The 19229-nt window shown below is 50.1% G+C and overlaps 1 protein-coding gene across 1 annotated transcript in view; it reads left to right on the forward strand.

The window, feature by feature from the left end:
- The window catches only part of LOC147110185 (IgGFc-binding protein-like), a 59802-nt gene extending 48274 nt beyond the window's left edge, over positions 1 to 11528 (forward strand). The window contains exons 20-24 of the mRNA XM_086002489.1: positions 3794 to 3954; positions 4577 to 4825; positions 8727 to 8886; positions 9933 to 10026; positions 11245 to 11528. Of these exons, the coding sequence (XP_085858615.1) occupies positions 3794 to 3954; positions 4577 to 4825; positions 8727 to 8886; positions 9933 to 10026; positions 11245 to 11330 (750 nt within the window). The 3' untranslated portion in view covers positions 11331 to 11528. The remainder of the gene's footprint in view (positions 1 to 3793; positions 3955 to 4576; positions 4826 to 8726; positions 8887 to 9932; positions 10027 to 11244) is intronic.
- The last annotated feature ends 7701 nt before the right edge of the window (positions 11529 to 19229 follow it).

A 19229-nucleotide genomic window follows, 5' to 3' on the forward strand; every position in this document is an offset into this window, starting at 1 on the left:
AGGTAACGGAGCAGGAGTAGCAAGAGGAACCATTGCAGGTGATTCTCTGGCTACTTCTGAATAGATAGGAATGGAGCCAGGCGAGTGCAGTCCCACCCAGCTGGACTATGGAGGAGAGGCATTGGAGGAGGATGGTATGGTCAACCGTGTCAAAGACAGTAGACAGGTTGTGAAGGATGAGAAGCGATAGTTCACCACAGTCACAGCCACATAGGATGTCAGAAGGGAGAGAGCAACTCAAGAAAATTACAATCACCAGGGAAGTGGTAGTGAGCAAATTGTTGGAGCTGCGGGCTGACAAGTCCCTGGGTCATGATGGACTTCATCCTACGGTCTTAAAAGAAGTGGCTAGTGAGATAGTTGATGCGTTGGTTTTAATTTTCCAAAATTCCCTAGATTCGGGGAAGGTTCCATTAGATTGGAAAATAGCGAATGTAACTCATTTATTCAAAAAAGGAGCGAGACAGAAAGCTGGAAACTACAGGCCAGTTAGCTTAACGTCTGTCATGGGGAAGATGTTAGAAGCTATTATTAAAGACGTTATAGCAGGGCACTTAGAAAAGTTCACGGTAATCAGGCAGAGTCAACATGGTTTTGTGAAAGGGAAATCATGTTTATCCAATTTATTGGAGTTCTTTGAGGAAGTAACATGTGCTGTGGATAAAGGGGAACTGGTGGATGTACTGTACTTAGATTTCCAGAAGGCATTTGATAAAGTGCCACAACAAAGGTTATTGTGGAAAATAAAAGCTCACGGTGTAGGGGGTAACATGTTGGCATGGATAGAAGATTGGCTAGCTAACAGGAAACAGGGAGTAAGCATAAATGGGTCATTGTCGAGTTGGCAAGAAGTGGTGTGCCACGGGGATCAGTACTGGGGCCTCAACTTTTTATATTTTTATAAATGACTTGGATGAAGGGACCGAAGGTATGGTTGCTAAATTTGCTGATGACCCAAAGATAGGTAGGAAAATAAATTGTGAAGAGGACATAAGGAGGCTACAAATGGATATAGATAGTTTAATGAGTGGGCAAAGATCTGGCAAATGGAGTAAAATGTGGGAAAATGTGAAGTTGTCCATTTTGGCAGGAAGAATAAAAAAGAAGCATATTATCTAAACGGTGAAAGATTGCAGAGCTCTGAGATGCAGAGGGATCTGGGTGTCCTAGTGCATGAATCTCAAAAGTTTAGTATGCAGTTACAGCAAGTAATTAGGGAAGCTAATAGAATGTTATCGTTAATTGCGAGGGGAATTGAATACAAAAGTAGGGAGGTTATGCTTCAGTTATACAGGGCATTGGTGAGACTACATCTGGAGTACTGTGTACAGTATTGGTCTCCTTATTTAAGGAAAGATGTAAATGCGTTGGAAGCAGTTCAAAGAAGGTTTACCAGACTAATACCTGGAATGGGCGGGTTGTCTTATGAGGAAAGGTTGGACAGGCTAGGCTTGTATCCGCTGGAGTTTAGAAGAATAAGAGGTGACTTGATTGAAACATATAAGATCCTGAGGGGTCTTGACAGGGTGGATGTGGAGAGGATGTTTCCTCTTGTGGGAGAATCTAGAACTAGGGGTCACTGTTTAAAAATAAGGGGTCGCCCATTTAAGACAGAGATGAGGAGACATGTTTTCTCACAGAGGGTCGTGAGTCTTTGGAACTCTCTTCCTCAGAGGGCGGTGGAAGCAGAGTCTTTGAATATTTTTAAGGCAGAGGTAGATAGATTCTTGATAAGCAAGGGAGTGAAAGGTTATCGGGGGTACGTGGGAATGTGGAGAAATCAGATCATCCATGATCTTATTGAATGGCGGAGCTGGCTTGAGGGGCCGCGTGACCTACTCCTGTTCCTAATTCGTATGTTCGTATGCCATCTGTGACTTCGATAAGAGCTGTTTCAGTGCTGTGGCAGGGGCGGAAACCTGATTGGAGGGATTCAAACATGGAGTTGCGGGAAAGATGGGCACGGATCTGGCAGGCAACAGCACGTTCAATGACTCTGGAGAGGAAAGGGAGGTTGGAGATGGGGCGGTAGTTTGCAAGGATGGATGGGTCATGGGTGGGTTTTTTGAGGAGAGATGACGGCAGATTTGCAGGGGTGGGGGACAGTACCTGAGGAGAGAGAACCGTTAACAGTATCAGCTAACATGGGAGCCAGAAAAGGAAGTTGGGTGGTCAGCAGTTCGGTGGGATATGGGTCGAGGGAGCAGGAAGTGGGTCTCATGGACAAGATGAGCGTGGAGAGGTCATGAGGGAAAATAAGAGAGAAACTGGAGAAAGGTGCAAGTTCAGGGCTAGGGCAGGGGGGAACCTTAGTGGGAGTTTGGCCCGGCGGGCTAGGGGAAGGAAGGGAAGTGGCAGAGGCAGCTGAACGGATGGTCTCAATCTCAGTGACAAAGAAGCCAATGAGCTCCTCGCACTTATTGTTGGAGGTGAGGGTGGAGGAAGCAAAGGAAAAGGGTTTAAGAAGATGGTTTGTAGTGGAGAAGAGAAGCTGGTGGTTATCTTTGCATTCCAGGACAACATGACCCAACCAGATCTGGCATTGAATGGCTAAACCATTTGTCCACCATATCCATTCAAGTCTGCATTCATCATTGGATATAAGGGAGTGCAGATGAGAGCTGTACCACAGGGAATGACCAGGGTGAGATACTGGTTTTAATGGGGACTAGGTGGGGGTGAGGGTGTGATTGGGTTAATCGGTAGCTGCAGAATATGGTGTTGAATGAGATGTTGCTTGAACGAGAAACTCGGCGTGGTACTTGGGTGGGGGGTGCAGAATGAAGATTTTAAAGGTGAGGTGAGAGGGGTGGAGCAAGGTGAGATACTGAAAGGACGAGAAGGTACCAGAGGAGTAGGGGGTCAGACCAAGGTGTGATTTAGTGATAAGAGCAACGGTGGCTGTTTGGGCGGACCAAGTGGTGGAAGGTATAGCCAGGCGGGTAGGCTTCATTTAGGGGGAAAGTGTCACCACCCCTCAGCCAGGCTTCCGTCAATCCCATGATCACAGAAATCACAGAAACCCCACAGTGCAGATAGAGGCCATTTCGGCCCATCGGGCCTGCACCGACACATATCCCACCTGATCCCTGTAACCCCTACACCAACACATATCCCACCCTATCCCCGTAACCCCACATATTTATTCCCCCTAACACTAAGGGTCAATTTATCGTAGCCAATTAACCTAACCCGCACATCTTTGGACTGTGGGAGGAAACCGGAGCACCCGGAGGAAACCCACGCAAACACGGGGAGAATGTGCAAACTCCACACAGATAGTCACCCGAGGCCGGATTCAAACCTGGGTCCCTGGTGCTGTGAGGCAACAGTGCTAACCACTATGATGTCGATGCAAGCATCCACAATAAACTGATGGATGGCAAGGGCCTTGTTCACAAGTGAATGGACATTCTGGAGGGAGATGCGGAGAGGGGCGGTGATAGCTGATCCAATGGCAGAGTCCAGCGAGCTCATGATGGGCATGAGCCCCCGGCACAAAAATGTCCTCCTACCACACGATTTGCAACTAAATTGGAAATATCACTCCGCGATCCCGCAGGTTAGCTAGTGTAGGGAAATGTGCCGCTATGTTGTTCTAAGGCCGAGAGGTCATATTGGGGCAGGAAGTGGAAAGTGTATTGCGCAGCCTACCTGGCCGTGGAGTGTGTGAAATGAGAAAGGGATCCTCCCCTTAAAGGGGACACAAGTCGCTCGAGATGCTTAAAGCATCGGAGGAAAATAACAAGTATTAACATTTTTGTGACGGTAATTCACTTTAATTAATAATTAGGTAAACCACACGCATCTTACATATTCAAACACCATCCGAGGATCGGCTGCTGAAGGTTATGGAATTGTCTCGCGGAATCGAACAATTTCTTTGGAATTCTCTTGTGGCTATCCTTTAACTATCGACATGACCCTGGCTATAACAGGCAACGTGGTGCAAAGGTGAGTGCCTCATTGCATTCGTTACCTTAAATCCCAAACTAACCATCACAAGATTGACAAGTACAACATTATCAGAGAAGAGAAATTAAATGACCTGAATTTCCGAAGCTGACAGTGGAGAGACATACACTTCAAACAAAGCTGACTTCCAAAGTGAGCTCGCAATGGACATGAGCACCCGGCACTATTTGCAGCTATAATTGGCAATATCACTCCGCCAGCCCGCAGGACACCCGCTGTAGGAATCTTGCTCCCATCTCTTCCTCATTTACCTCTAATCTTTACTCTCCCACTTTTGCCCAACCTTGCTGCCTTCCCGCACACTGGGCCTCTGGCTTTATCCGCATTTTGTACAAAATGTTTTGAAACGTTAAACACAACTTGCCTTTATTGTGAGTCTCAGCACTCAGATAGAAGATTTTTGTTAAAATTGCAAATATCTCGATTAATATAAGCTGAAATGCATCTTTTAATCTTCAAGTGTGAACTTTACACTAAATTTGTCACGTTTAATATTGTTCTTTTAATTTATTCTGAATGCATTAAAAATTGTCAGCGAATTTCTGAAACCGAATACCAATTCATTGTATTTCAGTCGAGTTTTCTTTCTTTTACTGAACAGTGTTGTATACGTGGAATTGCCATCGGGTGAAGGGACATATGAAACGATGATGATTTTGTATCGCGACTCGGGATACAGGCAGCCTTTCACTCAGACTCCAGTCTTACTCGATTTCGATGACAGGGTTTACGTTGGGATCAGTATCTCGGGCATAGACCCCGATCAATTTGTACTAAACTTGGCAAAATGTTGGACAACTCCGGTTAGAAACCCTTTGTCACAAACAAAATGGGGACTTATCACAAATCAGTGAGTATGTTGCTAAACTTATCAGATGTTTGTACCGTCTACAAGATGCACTGCAGTAACTCGCCAAGGCTTCTTCGGCAGCACCTACCAAACCCGCGACCTCTTCCACCTAGAAGGACAAGGGCAGCAGGGGCATGGGAACACCACCACCTCCAAGTTCCCCTCCAAGTCACACACCATCCTGACTTGGAAGTATATCGGCTGATCCTTCATCGTCGCTGGGTCAAAATCCCGGAACTCCCTCCCTAACAGCACTGTGGGAGCACCTTCACCACACGGGCTGCAGCGGTTCAAGAAGGCGGCTCACCACCACCTTCTCGAGGGCAACTAGGGATGGGCAATAAATGCCAGCCTTGCCAGCGATGCCCACATCCCATACATGCACGGTGGCATAGTGGTTAGCACTGTTGCCTCACAGCACCAGGGACCGGGGTTCGAATCCGGCCTCGGGTGACTGTCTGTGTGGAGTTTGCACATTCTCCCCGTGTTTGCGTGGGTTTTCTCCGGGTGCTCCGGTTTCCTCCCACAATCCAAAGATGTGCGGGTTAGGTTGATTGGCTATGATAAATTGACCCTTAGTGTTAGGGGGATTAAATACGTGGGGTTACAGGGATAGGGTGGGATATGTGTTGGTGCAGGGGTTACGGGGATCGGGTGGGATATGTGTCGGTGCAGGCTCGATGGGCCGAAATGGCCTCTATCTGCACTGTGAGGTTTCTGTGATTCTGTGAATATAAATAAACTGGAACTCTCTTCCTAAACCGTTCCACCTTACTACTTAATCCCGTTCCTTTAAAATGCTTCACAAACTCCATTCGCCCCTGCTCCCGATTGCCATTTCGAACCAGCTCCATTCCATTCTCCTCTGTGACGTACGGTGGCTCAAAGTTGCAGTAAATAATCGATGGCGCATGCGCCCTTCCTGTTCTGTAGGACTCAAGAACATGAGTTGTTCATTTATTCACTAAACTATGGACAGGAAGTTCTCACGGGATAGGCTACTGGCCGACATGTCACTGCGTTGTTTTTAAGGCGACTGGGCATATTCTGTGGAGAGGGTAACAGAGTTGACGTCTCTGGTCGATGACCTTTCATCAGACCTGGAAAAAATTAAAGATGTAACAGGTTTTAAGCAAGTACAGAGACAGGGAAAGGGCGGAGGGGAGGAAAGAGCAAAAGGTAAGGCCTGTGATAGGGTGGACGATAGGAGAGATTAAATGATAAAAGGGATGATGGTGCAAGGCAAAAAGGGGTGGTAATGGGACAAGTAAAGAAATAAAAGATGGGTCGAGAGGAGGTGTCATGACAAAAGCAGAACCATTAGCAGCAACTGCTGTCCAAAAAAATGGACCAGTGTTTATGAACTGAAATTGTTGAACTCAATGTTCAGTCCGGCTGGCTGTAAAGTGCCTAATCAAAAGATGAGGTGTTGTTCCTCGAGCTTACGCTGAGCTCCGTTGGAACAGTGTAAGAGTCTGGAGACGGAGAGGTCAGAGTGGGAGTTGAGCGGGGAATTAAAGTGACAGGCGACTGGAAGCTCTGGGTCATGCTTGCGGACTGAATGGAGGTGTTCCGCAAAGCCATCACCCAATCTGCATTTCGTCTCCCCAATGTACAGGAGACCATCATGAGGGGTGATCGGACAGCAGTTGCTGGTAATGATTCTCAATAGGATGAAAATAGATGAAGAGGAGGTACTTCAAAGGTTGGAAGCACTCAAAGTAGAAAAGTCACCCGGTCCAGATGGGATACATCCTAGGTTGCTGAGGGAAGTAAGGGTGGAAATTGCGGAGGCTCTGGCCACAATCTTCCAATCCTCCTTGGATATGGAAGTGGTGCCAAAGGACTGGGGGATTGCAAATGTTACACACCTGTTCAAAAAAGGGGAGAGGGATAAACCTGGCAACTACAGGCCAGTCAGCCTAACATCGGTGGTGGGGGAAGTTTGAGAGACAATAATCTGGGACAAAATTAATTGGCATGTGGACAAATATGGGTTAATAAATGAAAGTCAGCATGGATTTGTCAAAGGTAAATCATGTTTGACTAACTTGATTGAGTTGTTTGATGAAGTAACAGAGAAGGTTGATGAGGGTAATGTGGTTCATGTGTATATGAACTTTCAAAAGGCATTTGATAAAGTACCAAACAATAGACTTGTTAGCAAAATCGAAGCCCACTGGATTAAAGGGACAATAGCAACGTGGTTACGAAATTGGCGAAGAGACTGAAAGCAGAGAGTGATGGTGAACGGTTGTTCTTCAAACTGGATGGAAGTGTACAGTGGTGTTCCCCTAGGGATCGGTATTGGGACCACTGCTCTTTCTGGTATAAATTAATGACCTGGACTTGGGTATACAGGGCATCATTTCAAAGTTTGCAGATGACACGAAACTCGGAAATGTAGTAAACATTGAGTAGGATAGTAACAGACCTCAGGAGGACATAGACAGACTGGTGAAATGGGCAGACGCGTGGCAGATGAAATTTAACACAGAGAAGTGTGAAGTGATTTATTTTGGTAGGAAGAACGAGGAGAGGGAATATAAAATAAATGGTAAAAATGTAAAAGGGGGTGCAGGAACAGAGGGACCTGGGGGTGTATGTGCCCAAATCGTGGAAGGTGGCAGGACAAGTGGAGGAGGCTGTTAATTAGCACACGGGATCCTTAGCTTTATAAATAGAGGCATAGAGTATAAAAACAAGGAAGTTATGCTAAACCTTTATAAAACTCTGGTCAGGCCCCATCTGGAGTATTGTGGACAATTCTGGGCACCGCACTTTAGGAAGGAAGACCTCAGGGGGAGTGCAGAGGAGATTTACTAGCATGGTACCAGGGATTAAAGAATGCATTTACTTGGAGAAACCTGATAGGGTGGTGGAAACGCATTCAATAGTAGCTTTCAAAAAGAAATTGGATAAATAGGGATATGGGGAAAGAGCGGGGCAGTGGGACTAACTGGGTTGCTCTTTCAAAGAGCTGGCGCAGACTCGATGGGCCGAATGGCATTCTATGATTCTGTGGAAGGTTCCATCAGATGGCCGTGAGAAATATAAAAGGAAGTCAATATTAGATACTTTTCGATTATCGATCATTTAAGATTTCTGATCATTGTATTATTATATTATATTCATTATATAAGGTAAGCATGCAGGTGCAGCAGGCGGTTAAGAAGGCAAATGGTATGTTGGCCTTTGTAGCGAGAGGGTTCGAGTATAGGAGCAAGGATGTCTTGCTGCAGTTGTACAGGGCCTTGGTGAGACCGCACCTTGAGTATTGTGTGCAGTTTTGGTCGCCTTATCTGAGGAAGGACGTTCTTGCCATGGAGGGAATGCAGCGAAGATTCACCAGGCTGATACCTGGGATGGCAGGAATGACGTATGAGGAGAGATTGTGTCGATTGGGCTTATACTCACTGGAGTTTAGAAGATTGAGAGGGGATCTCATCGAAACCTATAAAATTCTGTCAGGCCTGGACAGACTAGATGCAGGAAGGATGTTTATGATGGCCGGGGAGTCCAGAACCAGGGGTCATAGTCTAAGGATAAGGGGTAAGCCATTTAGGACTGAAATGAGGAGGAATTTCTTCACCCAGAGAGTGGTGAACCTGTGGAATTCTCTGCCACAGAGGGCGGTGGAGGCCAGTTCATTAAGTATATTCAAGAAAGGGTTGGATATATTTCTTGAGGCTAAAGGGATCAAGGGATATGGGGAGAAGGCAGGGACAGGGTACTGAATTTGGATGATCAGCCATGATCGCATTGAATGGTGGAACAGGCTCGAGGGGCCGAATGGCCTACTCCTGCTCCTATCTTCTATGTTTCTATGTTTCTATTATATAATATATTCATTATATTATATTCATTATATCATATTATTTATCACACAAATATTGCACAGGTGTCCAAACACATTTAGCGAGGTGGAAATCGAAGAAACTGGCGTCTCCCCCATCGGACGCTTCTCGTTCACCGTGTTTAAATTTGTTGGGGATGTGAATGACGTCTTTCTGCATTGCCAAATCAGGCTGTGTAATATCCAAACCACCCGATGCTCAGCGGTAAGTACTTTATTCTAGCTGGGATCATTTATTAATTGTATGGTCCATTCTCTGTATAACAGGCCACCGTACTATCTTCTTCCAATCAAATGTTTCTAAAGTATTTCCCATCGGTTTTTCACCAATCGGCCTCAGTTTAAACAAGTGTTCCATGTGTTTTACAATCTGTCTCCCACTAGGCGTCGCTAGTCCATCCCAATGGATCGCTCACTGTCTGCCACTCAGGTGGGGCCTTTGCTTGTTATGCACATTGCAGTGGTGCAGGATGGGCGAGTTAGTCACAGCCTGTCTGCTCTGGTGCTCAGCCCGTGGGAGAATTGATGAGTTAAAATCTGCAACAAAAAAATAGAGCTAGCAGTAAATTCGTGTCAGAGGATGAAAGGCCCAATGGAGTGTGGAAACAAAATACATAAGAACATAAGAAATAGGAGCAGGAGTCGGCCATTTGGCCATTCGAGCCTGCTCCACCATTCAATAAGATCATGGCTGATCCTCTACCTCATTTCCACTTTCCTGAACTATCCCCATATCCTTTGATTCCCGTAATATTCAAAAATCTATCTCCCTCTCTCTCTTATTCAGTGTGACTCACATAATGCATTTCCACAAGAGCCCCACCGATCACCTGGGGAAAAAGTGTTGTTAGAATTCGAAGTGCATTCGCTGAAGAGGTAGGCTAGATCGCTCTATGGCCCATTCCCGTCTCAAACTCTTGCTAAGTATCGCATTAATCGTTCCTCTGGTCGCTCTGTACTCGGACAGTGTAAGTATAGTGGGAAGACTTTCTGTCCTCGCATATCCCGTGAAAAGCAATCCCGTTCTTTCAGAACATTTTTAGAACTTCATTAGAAATCGAGACCCGAGGAATTAACTAATTAATTTCCCGGCAAGGGTTTTCAATACTAAAAATAAAATGGTCCTTCGATTTTCACAAGGCTGGTTAAAAGCTGTGAATGGGAGCGCCCTGTTCCACTTTTAGTTTGCCCCAGTTCAGGTCGGCAGGCAACAGACTTCCCATTATCATGAACTATTTGTCTTGAATTTAGAATTGTCCAGGAGATCGAAATGTCCGGGCCGGTGAGAGTGACAGCCAATCAAGTGTCATTAGCCTTGGTCCGATCAAGCAAAATGCGAAAACAGGTACTGATAAATAATCAAGTTATGTAAAATGCCGCATTATACTGCAACCCGCGTATGGAGGAGATTTACCGGATATAAAAACATCGCCAATGTGTTCATGAAACCCTCCCCTTTTCCCTTTTTCTAGCGAAATGGTGAATGAGTTCAGTGGCATTCACAACTCCTCAGATAATGAAACAGTCCATGCCCGCATGCAGCAAGACCTGGATGACGTTCAGGCTTTGGCTGATAAGTGGCAGGTAACATTCGTGCCACACAAGTGCCAGGCAATGACTATCTCCAACAAGCGAGAGTCTAACCACTGCCCCTTGACACTCAATGGCATTACCATCGCCGAATCCCCCACCATCAACATCCCGGGGGTCACCATTGACCAGAAACTTAACTAGACCAACCACATAAATACTGTGGCAACAAGAGCAGGTCGGAGGCTGGGTATTCTGATGCGAGTGCCTCACATCCTGACTCCCCAAAGCCTTTCCACCATCTACAAGGCACAAGTCAGGAGTGTGATGGAATACTGTCCACTTGCCTGGATGAGTGCAGCTCCAACAACACTCAAGAAGCTCGACACCATCCAGGACAAAGCAGCCCGCTTGATTGGCACCCCATCCACCATCTTAAACATTCACTCCCTCCACCACCAGCGCACCGTGGCTGCAGTGTGGACCATCTACAAGATGCACTGCAGCAACTCGCCAAGGCTTCTTCGCACCTCCCAAACCCGCGACCTCTTCCACCTAGAAGGACAAGGGCAGCAGGCGCATGGGAACACCACCACCTCCAAGTTCCCCTCCGAGTCACACACACCATCCTGACTTGGAAATATATCGGCTGCTCCTTCATCGTCGCTGGGTCAACATCCTGGAACTCCCTCCCTAACAGCTCTGTGGGAGCACCTTCACCACACGGACTGTAGTGGTTCAAGAAGGCGGCTCACCACCATCTTCTCAAGGGGCATCTAGGGATGGGCAATAAATGCTGGCCTTGCCAGCGACGCCCACATCCCATGAAAGAAAAAAAAACAAGATTACAATTTCGCTGACCATATCGCCCAGCCCAACTCTCCACGAGCACGTTCACCTGAACAAGCCTTCCTTTAATGAATGTCTCAACAATAAATCTTCAGTATTTTTATTGTAATTAATAGTCCAACATTATTCATGGTGCGTTTATCTGAGCGGATTTTCTTAACATCTCACTTTTCTCTCTCCACAGGGAAGGCTTCCAGTGCGAGCCAACTGCTCTCCATCTCTTCATTTACAACCCTCTGCTTTGTGTTGATTGTCCGGTTTCTGTCGTAACCTCCCTTTAATGAGATCAATAGCTGCATGTTATTCGAATGAAATATTACAACAATCTTGAATGTGGTAATTAGCTTTATATGTTTTACTTTCAATATTGGTGTGATCTTTAAAAAGCTGTTGTGGTTCAGAATATGGTGTACATTTTATTGTGACTGCCTGTCAATCAATTGTTCTTCATATTAAAAAAAATCAACCTGGACAAATTGTTAGTGTCTTCATTTTACTAAACACTATTCAGCTTATGGATATTTCAACTTATTTTCAATAGTTTTCTCTGGAAATGAATGATTTTTGCGCTCATAAAATTTGCAGATGGTACCAAAACTAGGAGGGAATAGTTAGCTCTTGATACGACCAAAGGGTTTTTGATAGGATGGGGACATGGTCTCCAAGTGTCAGGTGGAAATCAATGTCAGTAAGATGCGAGGTAATGCATTTTGGTGAAGAAAACAGCAAGAGCAGTAATTATACTCTGAATGGAACGAGTCTCCGTGCTGTGCAAGGGCAGAGGGATTTGGGGGACAGGTTCACAGGACATTAAAGGCAGCACCTCAGGTAGAAACGGCTGTAGAAAAAGATAATGCTGTGTGGCACTTTGTCAAACGCCTTCTGAAACCCAATATACACAACATCAACCGCACTATCCCTTATCAACCCTCTCCTTTTCTTCAGCAAATAACTCAATCCAGTTCATCAAGCATGATTCGCCTTTAACAAAACCCTGCTAGCTTTCGTTCATTAACCCATGCTTTTCCAGCAGACAATTCCTTTTGTCCCACATTATTGTCAATAGAAGTTTCCCCACCACCGATGTTAGGCTGACTGGCCTGTATTCGGCCGGTTTATCCCTCTCACTTTTTGAACAGGGCTTGTAACAGGGCTGATTCCTGGGATGGCAGGACTGCCGTATGAGGAGAGATTGGGTCGACTAGGCCTGTATTCACTAGAGTTTAGAAGAATGAGAGGGGATCTCATTGAAAGGTATACCATTATGACAGGGCTGGACAGACTGGACGCAGGGAGAATGTTTCCCCTGGCTGGGCGGTTTAGAACCAGGGGTCACAGTCTCAGGATACGGGGTAGGACATTTAGGACTGAGATGAGGAGAAATTTCTTCACTCAGAGGGTGGTGAACCTGTGGAATTCTCTACCACAGGAGGCTGTGGAGGCCAAGTCACTGAATATATTTAAGAAGGAGATAGATAGATTTCTAGACACAAAAGGCATCAAGGGGTATGGGGAGAGAGCGGGAATACGGTATTGAGATAGAGGATCAGCCATGATAATATTGAATGGCGGAGCAGGCTCGAAGGGCCGAATGGCCAACTCCTGCTCCTATTGTTCTATGTTTCTATGTTTCTATTTGAAACCCACCAGTCTTCTTGCACCACTCCCGTATCTGAGGATTGGAGGATTGTGGGCAGAGCTCTCCGTAATCTACACCGTTACTTCCCTCAGCAACCGAGGCAGCATCCCACCCAGACCGGGTGACTTTCTACTTTGAGTGCTGCCAACCTTTTGAGTACCTCCCTTTTAATTATTTTTTTGTCATATACAGTTTTTCCAATCCAACCCTGCCTCCTCCTTTACTGTGGCATTGGCAACATGTTTTTTTGTGAATCAATTGTTCCAGAAAGAATGAATTGGATGAACCAGGTAATCAAAAGGAGAGTGAAAACTTAAATATTTTACAGGAATACTGGGAGTTTAAGAAATGAGTTTGCAGAGTTGGAAAGAAAGATATTAAAGGATATGAATGATGCAACTAAATATATTTTGGATGTTATTGTATGCCACCTGCTACACAGGGGGAGAGCAGACCTGTAAACTGCTAACATACTGAGCTAGGGCAATTTCAATTACTCAGATATTAACCGCGACAGCCCCAGTGGAAATACTAGTGAAAGGTGTACAATGTAGGGCTGGTTCTTTGTACACTTTATTGAACAATGCACAAAATCAAAGGCTATTCTGGATGTGATTTTTTTTATTTGTTCACGGGGTGTGGGCATCGCTGGCAAGGGCAGCATTTATTGCCCATCCTTAATTACCCCTTGAGAAGGTGGTGGTGAAGCTTACAACTGAGTGGCTTGTGGTGGGTCTGGAGTCACATATAGGCCAGATCGGACGAGGACGGCAGATTTCCTTCTCTAAAGGACATTATTGAACCAGATTTTTTTAGGGCAATCTGGTCATTAAACGGTCACTGATATTAATTTTTTTAAATTCCAGATTTATTTAATGAACTGAATTTAAATTCCCCAGCTGCCGTGGTGGGATTTAGAACTCAGATCCATCCGGATTATTAGTCCAGGCCTCTGGATTACTAGTAACATAACCACTACGCTACCAATGATAACAGAAAGAATGGTGCGATTGAATTGGTGATGATAAGACAGTCGGACTGAAATGCCGATGTGGAAAGGGAAGTAATGTCGCATTATGGGAATTTGAAAGCAGCAGACTTCAAGGGAATACAAAGAGATTTAAAGTAACTTTTTTCAATGTGACAGGAAGAACGGCTCTGAAACTATAGCAAGAGGGTTCGAGCACAGGATCAAGGATGTCTTGCTGCAGTTGTACAGGGCCTTGGTGAGACTGCACCTTGAGTATTGTGTGCAGTTTTGGTCGCCTTATCCGAGGAAGGACATTCTTGCCATGGAAGGAGTGCAGCGAAGATTCACCAAGCTGATACCTGGGATGGCAGGAATGACGTATGATGAGAGATTGTGTCGATTGGGCTTATACTCACTGGAGTTTAGAAGATTGAGAGGGGATCTCATCGAAACCTATAAAATTCTGTCAGGCCTGGACAGACTAGATGCAGGAAGGATGTTTATGATGGCCGGGGAGTCCAGAACCAGGGGTCATAGTCTAAGGATAAGGGGTAAGCCATTTAGGACTGAGATGAGGAGGAATTTCTTCACCCAGAGAGTGGTGAACCTGTGGAATTCTCTGCCACAGAGGGCGGTGGAGGCCAGTTCATTAAATATATTCAAGAAAGAGTTGGATATATTTCTTAAGGCTAAAGGGATCAAGGGGTATGGGGAGAAAGCAGGGACAGGGTACTGAGTTTGGATGATCAGCCATGATCTCATTGAATGGCGGAGCAGGCTCGAGGGGTCGAATGGCCGACTCCTGCTCCTATCTTCTATGTTTCTATGTTTCTAATGGGAAGTCTGCAATCGAAATTCGGCCAAATAAAGTCAAAGGAGTGACGAGTCTTAGTGACAGTATCAGAATCAAAAATATACATTTATTTACAAACGTGCGACAGTACATTTAATTCACACTTTTACTACATTACTAACATCACTAATATTAGAACGTATTTATTTGTATATCAAAAAGTATCCCGATACATGTATTGTATAAAAAATAGAAATGACTGCAACTTTCTGTTTTGAGATTAAACTTAATCTGCATTATTACAATGATACACTTTCAAGCAGCTTTCTTCCTTCCCTTCTCTCTTTGGAAAAAAATCTTTAGTGTCTTTCTCAAAAATTGCCAATTCTCTTCCAAACGGCCATCTTTTAGTCAATGTCAGATTATGATGATGTTTGGTTGCACAAGAGATTGGCTCATCTTGATGGTTTGCGGTTACATGTAACAGACGCCGAGCTAAAGGAATTGTGTGAGGCAGGAGGTTGGACACCGGCCCTTTGTGTCCTGGGTTAGAACCCGGTTCGGACTGGTGGGATCAATCTATCCTTTCAGTTCATTGTAAGAGTCTAGGTGAAATAAACAGGGGCGGTGTCAATCCGGACCCGAGCCGGCCTGGACTAGGGACTGATGACATCACGCACAGAAAGGCTACAAACACGGCTGGGCAGGACAGTAGAAACATTCGTTTATGGGATCTGGGTGTCGCTGGCAAGGCCGGCATTTATTGCCCATCCCTAGCTGCCCTTGAGAAGGTGGTGGTGAGCCACCTTCTTGAACCGCTGCAGTCCGTGTGGTGAAGGTGCTCCCACAGTGCTGTTAGGGAGAGAGTTCCAGGATTTTGACCCAGCGACGATGAAGGATCGGCCGATATACTTCTAACTCGGGATGGTGTGTGACTCGGAGGGGTACTTGGAGGTGGTGGTGTCCCCATGTGCCTGCTGCCCTTGACCTTCTAGGTGGAAGAGGTCGCGGGTTTGGGAGGTGCTGCCGAAGAAGGCTTGGCGAGTTGCTGCAGTGCATCTTGTAGATGTGGGTTAGAGCTCTAGTCTTGGATTGTAGCGGAGGGAACTGTTTCAGGAGGCTTGCTGTGTCCTATCTGATCTGGGAGCACCTAGTGCTGTCAGCGCTGTCGAGCGGGCAACGCACTGGCCAACAGCGGTATTGTGAACATTGAGGAGGACAAACACTGATCGGATACCCCGGTCCCGAACACACCTACAATGTAAAACGGAATGATTCATGGGGTCGCCATTTGTTCTCCCACTACAGGAGTTTCTGTCATATGTTAGCACAGGACAGCTTCAATTAAAATAACTTACATTAAAACTGGATATTTTTCCCGATCTCAGTCTCTCCGCTGTTTGGCCGCTTCCCTCAGTGCGGCCCCGAATGTTAAATCGCGCCACGGTGTGGCTCTGTGTTTATGGTTCGGTTCTTTTGGCACTTTTAAACTCAGAACAACGCAGCAACACCTGTCCTCGCCCCTTCCCCTTCATCTCCCCCACACTCCAATCTCCCTCCCCCACACCCCCTCCCCCTCCACCTTCCCCACCCTCCACCCCCTCCCCCAAACTCCCTCTCGCTCCAACTTTCCCAACCCCCACACTCCTTCCCCTCCCCCACACCCCTCCCCGCCACCTCCACCTCCCCCTCCCCTTCCCCTCCCCCACTCCACATCCCCCTTCCCCTCCCTCTCCCCACACTCCATTCTCCCTCCCCCAAACTCCATCCCCACACCCCCGCCCGCTCCCCTTCCCCTCCATCTCCCCCCCACTACAATCTCCCTCCCCCACACCCCTCCCCTTCCCCTCCCCCGCACCACATCCCCTCCCCCTCCACCTTCCCCACCCACACTCTCTCCCCCACACTCCCACTCGCTCCACCTTCCCCTCCCCCACTCTCCCTCCACCACACCCCCTCTCCCTCCCCCACACTCCCTCCCCCGCACCCCCTCTCCCTCCCCCACACTCCCTCCCCCTCCCCCACACTCCCTCTCCCTCCCCCACAGCCCCCTCCCTCCCCCACACTCCCTCCCCCTCCCCCACACTCCCTCTCCCTCCCCCACACTCCCTCTCCCTCCCGCACACTCCCTCCCCCTCCCCCACACTCCCTCTCCCTCCCCGCACCCCCTCTCCCTCCCCCACACTCCCTCTCCCTCCCCCGCAGCCCCTCCCCCACACTCCCTCTCCCTCCCCCGCACCCCCTCCCCACACTCCCTCCCCCTCCCCCACACTCCCTCCCCCTCCCCCACACTCCCTCCCCCTCCCCCGCACCCCCTCCCCCACACTTCCTCTCCCTCCCCCACACTCCCTCCCCCTCCCCCACACTCCCTCTCCCTCCCCCACACTCCCTCCCCCTCCCCCACACTCCCTCTCCCTCCCCCACACTCCCTCCCCCACCCCCACACTCCCTCCCCCTCCCCCACACTCCCTCCCCCTCCCCCACACCCACTCTCCCTCCCCCACTCTCCCTCCCCCTCCCCCACACTCCCTCTCCCTCCCCCACACTCCCTCTCCCCCCCACACTCCCTCTCCCTCCCCCACACTCCCTCTCCCTCCCCCACACTCCCTCCCCCTCCCCCACACCCACTCTCCCTCCCACACTCTCCCTCCCCCTCCCCCACACTCCCTCTCCCTCCCCCACACTCCCTCCCCCTCCCCCACACCCACTCTCCCTCCCCCACACTCCCTCCCCCTCCCCCACACTCCCTCTCCCTCCCCCACACTCCCTCTCCCTCCCCCACACTCCCTCTCCCTCCCCCACACTCCCTCCCCCTCCCCCACACTCCCTCCCCCTCCCCCACACTCCCCCTCCCTCACACTCCCTCCCCCTCCCCCACACTCCCGCTCCCCCACACTCCCTCTCCCTCCCCCACTCTCCCTCCCCCACACTCCCTCCCCCCCCCCTCCCCCACACTCCCTCTCCCTTTTCCACTCTCCCTCCCCCACGCTCCCTCTCCCTCCGCCACACTCCCTCCCCCTCCCCCACACTCCCTCCCCCTCCCCCACACTCCCTCTCCCTCCCCCACTCTCCCTCCCCCACACTCCCTCTCCCTCCCCCACACTCCCTCCCCCTCCCCCACACTCCCACTCCCTCCCCCACACTCCCTCCCCCTCCCCCACACTCCCTCCCCCTCCCCCACACTCCCCCTCCCCCACACTCCCTCCCCCTCCCCACACTCCCCCTCCCCCACACTCCCTCTCCCTCTTCCACTCTCCCTCCCCCACACTCCCTCCCCGCACCCCCTCCCCCACACTCCCTCTCCCTCCCCCGCACCCCCTCCCCCACACTCCCTTCCCCTCCCCCAAACTCCCTCTCCCTCCCCCACACTCCCTCCCCTTCCCCCACACTCCCTCCCCCTCCCCACACTCCCTCCCCCTCCCCCGCACTCCCTCCCCCTCCCCCACACTCCCTCCCCCTCCCCCACACTCCCTCTCCCTCCCCCACACTCCCTCCCCCACTCTCCCTCCCCTACTCTCCCTCCCCTCCTCCTCCCCCACACTCCCTCTCCCTCCCCCACACTCCCCCTCCCCCACACACCCTCTCCCTCCCCCACACACCCTCTCCCTCCCCCTCCCCCACACTCCCTCTCCCTCCCCCACACTCCCTCCCCTCCCCCTCCCCCACACTCCCTCTCCCTCCCCCACTCTCCCTCCCCCACTCTCCCTCCCCCACACTCCCTCTCCCTCCCCCACACTCCCTCCCCTCCCCCTCCCCCACTCTCCCTCACCCCTCCCCCACACACCCTCTCCCTCCCCCACACTCCCTCCCCCTCCCCCACACCCACTCTCCCTCCCACACTCTCCCTCTCCCTCCCCCACACTCCCTCTCCCTCCCCCACACTCCCTCCCCCTCCCCCACACCCACTCTCCCTCCGCCACACTCCCTCCCCCTCCCCCACACTCCCTCTCCCTCCCCCACACTCCCTCTCCCTCCCCCACACTCCCTCTCCCTCCCCCACTCTCCCTCCCCCACACTCCCTCTCCCTCCCCCACACTCCCTCCCCCTCCCCCACACTCCCTCTCCCTCCCCCACACTCCCTCCCCCTCCCCCACACTCCCTCCCCCTCCCCCACACTCCCCCTCCCCCACTCCCCCACACTCCCCACAATCCCTCTCCCTCTTCCACTCTCCCTCCCCCACACTCCCTCCCCCGCACCCCCTCCCCCACACTCCCTCTCCCTCCCCCGCACCCCCTCCCCACACTCCCTTCCCCTCCCCACACTCCCTCTCCCACACTCCCTCCCCTTCCCCCACACTCCCTCCCCCTCCCCCACACTCCCTCCCCCTCCCCCGCACTCCCTCCCCCTCCCCCACACTCCCACTCCCTCCCCCTCCCCCACACTCCCTCTCCCTCCCCCACACTCCCTCCCCCACTCTCCCTCCCCTACTCTCCCTCCCCTCCTCCTCCCCCACACTCCCTCTCCCTCCCCCACACTCCCCCCTCCTCCACACACCCTCTCCCTCCCCCACACTCCCTCTCCCTCCCCCACACTCCCTCCCCTCCCCACACTCCCTCTCCCTCCCCCACTCTCCCTCCCCCACTCTCCCTCCCCCACACTCCCTCTCCCTCCCCCACACTCCCTCCCCTCCCCCTCCCCCACTCTCCTCCCCCACACACCCTCTCCCTCCCCCACACTCCCTCCCCTCCCCCTCCCCCACACTCCCTCTCCCTCCCCCACACTCCCTCTCCCTCCCCCTCCCCCACACTCCCTCCCCCACACTCCCT

The sequence above is a fragment of the Somniosus microcephalus genome, chromosome 12 (genome assembly GCF_052327205.1).
Source record: "Somniosus microcephalus isolate GS21.2 chromosome 12, FLI_Smic_1.0, whole genome shotgun sequence".
Taxonomy (NCBI): domain Eukaryota; kingdom Metazoa; phylum Chordata; class Chondrichthyes; order Squaliformes; family Somniosidae; genus Somniosus; species Somniosus microcephalus.